Source organism: Globicephala melas, chromosome 11, assembly GCF_963455315.2.
Source record: "Globicephala melas chromosome 11, mGloMel1.2, whole genome shotgun sequence".
NCBI classification, from domain to species: Eukaryota; Metazoa; Chordata; class Mammalia; order Artiodactyla; family Delphinidae; genus Globicephala; species Globicephala melas.
The window spans coordinates 31906398-31914258 of record NC_083324.2 but is presented as its reverse complement, the minus strand read 5'-3'; the positions used below and the strand labels follow the sequence as shown (position 1 = coordinate 31914258).

The 7861-nt window shown below is 36.7% G+C and overlaps 1 protein-coding gene across 1 annotated transcript in view; it reads right to left on the bottom strand.

Annotated features, from left to right (window-relative positions):
- The window catches only part of DNAH12 (dynein axonemal heavy chain 12), a 226431-nt gene continuing 218570 nt past the window's right edge, over positions 1-7861 (bottom strand). Inside the window, exons 72-75 of the mRNA XM_060308393.1 lie at positions 3813-3950; positions 3266-3357; positions 1908-1975; positions 1-687 (exon numbers count right to left, since the gene is read on the bottom strand). Of these exons, the coding sequence (XP_060164376.1) occupies positions 497-687; positions 1908-1975; positions 3266-3357; positions 3813-3950 (489 nt within the window). The 3' untranslated portion in view covers positions 1-496. The remainder of the gene's footprint in view (positions 688-1907; positions 1976-3265; positions 3358-3812; positions 3951-7861) is intronic.

The window sequence follows — 7861 nt, the reverse complement described above, 5'->3', positions numbered from 1 at the left end:
TATGAAGAAAGGGGTTTCATTCTGAAATTGTTTCAACATTTTCCTTATTTACAATTTATTTATTTTTGTATTTGAAATGTTTGTGTATAATCACTTCACATAGGTGAGTGGAAATTATTACTGAAGCTGATGAAATGACTTAACACTTGTGAAACAGATAATTTCTGATATTAGTTAAATTTTATCCAGTCTTCCTAAATCTGTTTTTCACATATATATCAAACTAAAAAGAGGAACTAAATAAAAGTTTCAAAGATTTTCCACATTTCTTTTCACATTTTTCTTCCACAGATGTCTGTGATCTTGAGAGTCCGTGTGGAAGGCTGTGCTCCAAGTGAGACTGGTACATCAGGGAGGAGAACAATGCAAAGACCACTCACAAAGATCATTTAAAAGAATTACACCAAGATACTTGGGTTTTATAATATATATATTTTCAAGTAAGTGAAGGCAATTTTTTTTAACTTCTTTCAGATGTTTTCTTAATTTGTCCAATTTAGTCATCCAACTGACAAAGCAGAGCAACCCCACGTTTGATCCAGTGTTGAGTGGGTTGGTCTGTTTTCAACAGCATTGCAATGACAAAATTAGTTGAATGTCCTGTGGTGGAAAGAGTTCCTTTACGTTCACTTGTCTTGTAAAGAGGACAGACATAAGCATTCGACTTCACAATCTCAGACTTTTTAGCTTGAAGAAAAAGGAAATATATTCATTTGATAAAAGGAAAACAGCCACTGGTACTAAAAGAACAACTAGTTATCTTGTAATAAAATGACCAGTACTAAATCTAAGATCATGATTATGATATTGAACATTTTAAAGTTATTATTGTTGTGTTTTTACAGCTGGCATATAATTATGGTTGTGAAACAAGGTAAATGATTTCATATGGTGCATGATTCTAGGTCTGGAGGACAGGAATTGATTTTAAAGACCTGATCACTTAGCAGGTATGAAAACACTCAAGAGGACTTGGGAGAGAAGGAGAAATTAGGGAAGAAGGAATAAAATACAGCATAGGTAATGGAGGAGATGCAGAAAGAGAAACACAGCTGCTTAGAGCTCTAATACAAGAAATCCATAAATTAGAAGCTGAAGTTACTATTTTTTTTCAGCAGGTTATTACTAAGAAAAATATACCAACTCTTACCTACTCACAGAAAGAATCTATACACAATCCTTGAAAAGCCAGATATGAGATATTAGGAATCTTTCTAAACTGAGGCCACATTTGTCATAGTTATAAATGAACTGCTTTAATAATAAAAAATGCTTAATGGGTTGAGTGGTGATTGGGTAATTTATAAATTTTTCATTTATAGTTATTTGAGAATTAAAAAATAGAGAAGAAAGAAAAAACAAAAGAATGAGCTTCAATTGTTCAGATTTGGTGGGGAAATGATGATTGCAGAAGGAGGGAAGGAACAAGTAGGTTACCCAAGGGGGCAAAATTGGCCTCCACCCCGTGTGGCTTGCAACATCTGTACCTTGGGGTACCTGGCTGGCTCCTAGGCCTAGGAGTTTCTTATAGCCAGAAAACTCTAGTCATTAGCTGGAGACTGTGTCAAGCCTATTTGTGTCTCTGAGAGGTATGCAAAGGCACTTCAGAATCAAAATATTGATGGGAAGCTCTAGACTGAAAAAGGAGAAGTGTAGCGGAGGGGCAAAGGAAACATTATATCCCATGGGATAAGAGCAAAAAGAGGCAGAATAATATTCCTAAAATAATATAAATGCAACCCAAAAAGGCGGAACAATATATTTCCATTGTAAACATTAAGTCACTATTTACTATAATTGAACAAAATCTTAATAGGTTTGAACAGAGACTTATTTGGGGAAGCAGTTATAATATCTATCATTATCTTTCCTAAAACTCTACAAAGTTCTGTTAGAAATATATTTACTTGGTTTTATCCATATTATGGGCATCAGGTCAAACAGAAGTTTGGGGTATTGTTCGGCAAGCAATCCGCTGTGAAGAGAAATTGACAGATGTTTATTAGAAATAAAATAAAATTTGCATCTTAGAAATTGCTACTTAGCTATTGGCTTTTAATACAAGAGAGGACCAGAGATATGCAGGAAAAGAAATGTAAAAACAAAACCAAACAAAACCAAGGAAGAGGCAATGAAGAATCGAGAGAAACAGAAGAAAAATATGGAAAGGCAATGTGTCAAACAGTGGACAAATATCAATTCCTGCCATTTTAAAAGCACTGTCCATGAGGCAGACACTATGCTGTCACATTTAACCTTCCCAATAGTCTTGTCCCCATTTCTAATCCTATTTCAGAGATGAAGAGTGGAAGGAAGCTCAGAGAGATTGAGTACTTTTCTCACAGTAACACAGCTCTTAAATGCCAGCATGAGGATTCAAACACAGATCTATCTAGAAAATGTTGTTTATTTTCCCTATGCTACATTGTTTGTTTCTTTGCTTGCTTGTTTGCTTGCAAGAGGAGGGAAGAAAGGGATGAAAAGATGAATACATATATAAGGAAACGTACGTTAAGAGAAATGTCAGCAGAATGATGAAAATGAAAAGAGAGATAATCAAATGAACTATGTGCAGCTAAGTCTCCTCATATCACTGTCTTAGAACCATCTCTGTAAAACCACCTTCATGCTCCTTAAGTGACTTTCCCTGCCTTGGGCTTTAACCCTCCCTTGAGAGCAAAGTGTAACCCTGACTCTGGAAATAGAAGATTATGCTTAGTAATGGATTGTTAAAGAGCAGGGCTTCAAGGGAAATAATCTTTCCCTTTCTCATATGTCTCTCTGTGTGTATATAAATATATATATACACACATATGCACTGTTTAGTTTCCTAAGCTGGAAATTCAGTATTTATTTAAAATATGTACTTATTATGTCATCAAAATGCAAGAAACAGTTTTCTATTCACCAGGAGAAATGGGAACTTTACTGTAAACTGTTTGAAACTGAGGTGCTCCTACACATTACCAAACAGAACGTAACTGTTATAAAACAGAAGGAAAATAATTTCAACTAACTTTTCTACTAGTAAGACCATTGAAATATTAACTCAAAATTGTTCAGAACCTGAAATTACTCACTCATTAACTGTCCGAGCCTGAGTAATGACTTATGGCAAGAATTCTGATATTATTTATTACTTGTCGTATTCTCTAGAAGAAGTCTTTTGGTTGATGGGGATGGCAGGGGGGAAAGGTAGCAGACAGCTTATCTCACCTATGATTCAACTACAAATGAATAGGTCTTTGCAGTTGAAACTACTGACCTTGTTCTGTCCCAGCGTGCTCCATCCAGATATAATCCGTGGATATAAACGCCATTTTCTGGTGTTCCCTCAGATGTATCAGAAGAAATAACCTGAAGGCAGAAGCACACACTAGCAATGATTTCCTCCCTAGACAACTTTGTCTCATAAAGAAAGCAGTAGCTAAATCTTCAGAACATATTCAGGGAAACTCCACCATATAATAGCTTCTTAAACTGTAAGACTTTTTCAGTAAAATGTAAATCTAAAAATATATAATACGATTCCTTTTGACATATTTATATGGTTTTACTGTACCTCATATTAATTTTTTGCTAAGATAGAAAAACAGCATTAGATTATTTGAATTGAATATTGAGATATATAAAAATTCTCTCATAAAGATAGCAAGACAAATATTATATACTTTCTTCATGAACACAAAGAATGGAAAGAAGTAGAATTGTTTGTAATGGGCTATAAAAATATGAATTCCCCATATCCTCCTTGCTTAAATACATGCCTTTGATGTAATGATATACTCTGGAGTTTAAGGAGTTTACTGTACCTCAAATTCATATCCTAGTAAATCAATAGGGATGGTATATTTTCTGGCATAATTCTGCATCGCTCCAGTTAAAAAGGCTTGCGTGAAAAAGAAACCTGAGAGCCAAAACACACGAGGTTTTCCTGAATTATACCAGTCCTATAAAGGAAAAAAAAAATGCATTATGTTCATTTTTCAACTTAAGAATCACCTGACATACAATTCCTGATTCTGGTTTTTGTGTATGTTGCCCACACTTTCCATCACAGGACGCTTTCCTGACACCAAACACACAACCTATCTTGGCCCTTCTACCTTTTATCCCTTCTAGTTACTCTTCTTGGAAAATTCAAACTAACCTTAACATTAACCTGAATAAAACAAAATTTGAAAGATTCAAATCTTCTGCAAAAAGGCAAATGTAAATTATTTGAGGGTTTATTACATTACTTAATACCACTCAACCAAAGAGAGAAAAAAAAATACCACTCAAAAGCAACCATCTTGGGGCTTCCCTGGTGGCGCAGTGGTTAAGAATCCGCCTGCCAATGCAGGGGACACGGGTTCGAGGTCCAGGAAGATCCCACATGCTGCAGAGCAACTAAGCCCGTGTGCCACAACTACTGAGCCTGCGCTCTAAAGCCTGCAAGCCACAACTACTGAAGCCTGCACACCTAGAGCCCGTGTTCCTCAACAAGAGAAGCCACCGCAATGAGGAGCTCACGCACAATGAAGAATAGCCCCTGCTCGCCACAACTAGAGAAAGCCCGCACGCAGCAACGAAAACCCGGCTCAGCCAAAAATAAATAAATAAAATAAATAAATTTATTAAAAAAAAAAAGCAAACATCTTTAGATATGCATTGTCTAACTATAGCCTTCATGTGTTGGTTCCAGTTCCTTAATCCTCTTAAACTCCCTGCCTCCACATCCACTATCCCTGTTCCAGTTTAGATATCCTGGCCTTCTTTCTGTATCATGTGTACCTCTTCTTGTTTCTTCCCTCTGTCTGCTCAGTACATCTATAACGATGCTGCCAGAGTACACTTCTCCATGCATGGTTTAGATCAAGTTTTAGCATCTTTAATTCTTCAGCAATCTACTACTACCCTACCAAATTAAAGTCTAAAACATCTTAGGCTCCTATTCAAGATACTTCACAACCTGGCCCCAGATTGTATTTAAAGATCCATCCCTTTTAGTTCCCCTTTAAAAATCTTACATTCTAATCAGAATGTACTTTTGGTGGTCTCTTCTCTGCACTGGGTGGACATCTGTTGTTTTTTCTGCTTATCTTAAAGTGGCACTACTCTTATATCTCTCTGGAGGATGAACCCTCCTACACTTTCAATCGAAACACTTCTGGTGGTGGAAATGCACCTTCTGGAAGTGGGCATGTCATTCATGCCTAGCTGATCATACCTGCAGTCATAGTGACTGATTCAGGAATGGACATGTGACCCAATCAAAGCCAGAGATGTAGAGACTTTTGCTGGGACTTTTGGGGAAAAGATTCACTCTAAACTCTTTGAAGTTTTGTGGATGTAAGGCCAGAGTTGCTGTTGCTATCCTGCTACCGTCAGACAAGAACCTAACTGAGAATGGAGTTAACCCACAGAGACTGGAGCCGAGAGAAGTGCAAGAAGCCAGGATCAGGCAACCACATTTACACCCTAGGCCAAATGCTGCCTGGAGTCACTTTACTCCCTGGCTTTTTCAATTACATGAGGGAACAAACTTAATTTTTGCTTATGTCAAAATTTTTACAACAGAATCAATCCTAAATGATATAGTGCCTTTCATCCTACAGCTGTCTCTTAAGTCCTCTTCCTTTATTTGTAGTGTCCAAAACCATTCATCATTTAGACCAGCTCAAATGCTACCTCATCCAATAAACAAACTCTGCTTTCCGAAGTAAAAGAACTCTCTCCCTTCTTTGAATTCCCAGAGCATCTTATATGTTGCTCTTAGCTTTTTCTTAGATACATAGATTATCTTCCTGTAGACTATTGGCAACTTGAAGGTAACCTGGCAACTTTATCCAGCAACAAAGCGCTTTAGACAAAGTGGGTCTCAATTCACATTTGAATGAACAGATGAATTAACAAAACGAACTTTGTCTCTGAGTGAGCAGCACACTATGGGAAGAAGCCAGCTTTGCTCCCTGGGAAGAAGAGAACAAACCACTGCTGGAGATGTTGCAACAGTACAAGCTGTCAGATAAAGAAGAAGAAGAGAAAGAGATGGAGCTTGACAAGGGTACAAACCAAGCAGAACTAGTATCATGCACAAGAAAGCTATAAAAACCCAGAGGCAAGTGTATAGAACGTTCCCTTGCTCACTCCAGGGCTTCATTTAGCCAAGAATGTCATGAGTGTCTGGGTCAGCTACTTACACACAATCTCTGAATTAGCTACCATTTACTGAGCGCTTAGTGCACACCGTAGGCGCTAAGTAATTTACATGCATCATCTCATTTAGTCCACGAAATAATTCAGTGAGTTAGGAATTATTCCTCCCATTTTACTGATGAGGAAACTGGGGTGTAGAAAGATGAGTATCTTGCTCAAAGTCACACAGATACTAAGTGTCGGATCCCAGATTTAATCTGAGATTCCAGCCAGTGTGCAAAAAGCTTAAAAAAAAAAAAAAGGCACAGGCAGGAGGAAGGGAAGGTAAGTAGAGTGAACAGTGAGAGAGAAATGAGAAAAGAAGAAAAAACTCCAGATGACTCAATTTGTTTAATTTGTTAACTCTAAGAATCATTAGGAGGTAAAGTCAAGAGTCCAGGGGAGAAAAAGATGATGGGAAAACTGTGCAGCTTCTGTAAGGGTAAGAAAACAATAGGGAAGATCCATTCAGGGGAAGAGATTTGTGGTGAAGGATGATAAACATGCCCAATAATGAGTGAGATTTTCCTTTCTCATTCAAACAGAATGATTCCAAGGGGAAAGCCAATTTCGGAAAGTAGAGTTTGATATGAACTTTATATTAACAATAACAACAAAGGAAATTTGTCCTGGATATTATTCCAGCTGGCACCATACCAGGACCCCTCTAGGGGACCAAGCTAAAGACTCTTCAAGGCCCTTCAGGAACAAAGCAATATACGAGAAATGTAAGCACTTCCGATTAAAATTTCAGAAAAGTTTAGGAAATGAAAAAAAGCAAGATTATGTCAAGGGGAGGATGGAATTAACTATATGTCAGATACTTTTGATAAGGGACAGAAACTACTGAAGCCCGCGTGCCTAGAGGCTGTAATCTGCAAAAAGAAAAGCCACTGCAACAAGAAGCCTGCACACTGCAATGAAGAGTAGCCCCTGTTCGCCCAACTAGAGAAAGCCCGCACACAGCAATGAAGACCCAACACAGCCAAAAAATAAATAAATTTTTTAAAAAAATGTAAAAAAAGCCCTTATATTCTGATTCTTTTGTTAAGTGTATAATCTACATAAAAAGCTCCTATAAATTAATTTTTAAAAAAATTTTCAAAGAAATATGGGCCTAGGAGATGAAGAGGCAATTCAAATCAAAGAGGAAATAAAAAAACACCTAGAGACAAATGAAAACACAACAATCCCAAATTTATGGGATGCAGCAAAAGGAGTTCTAAGAGGGAAGTTTATAGAGATACAAGCTTACCTCAGGAAACAAGAAAAATCTCAAATAAACAACCTAACCTTACACCTAAAGGAACTAGAGAAAGAAGAACAAACAAAACCCAGAGTTAATAGAAGAAAAGAAATCACAAAGGTCAGAGCAAAAATAAATGAAATAGAGACTAAAAATAAATAAATAGAAATAAAATAGAAAAAAAATCAATGAAATTAAAATAGAAAAAAATCAATAAATAAATAAAATAGAAAAAAATCAATGAAATTAAAAGCTGTTTTTTTGAAAAGATAAACAAAATTGATAAACCTTTAGCCAGACTCATCAAGGAAAAAAGGGAGTGGGCCCAAATCAATAAAATCAGAAATGAAAAGGGAGAAGGTACAACCAATATACACTACCAAATGTAAAATAGATAGCTAGTGGGAAGCAGCCATAGAGCACAGGGAGATCAGT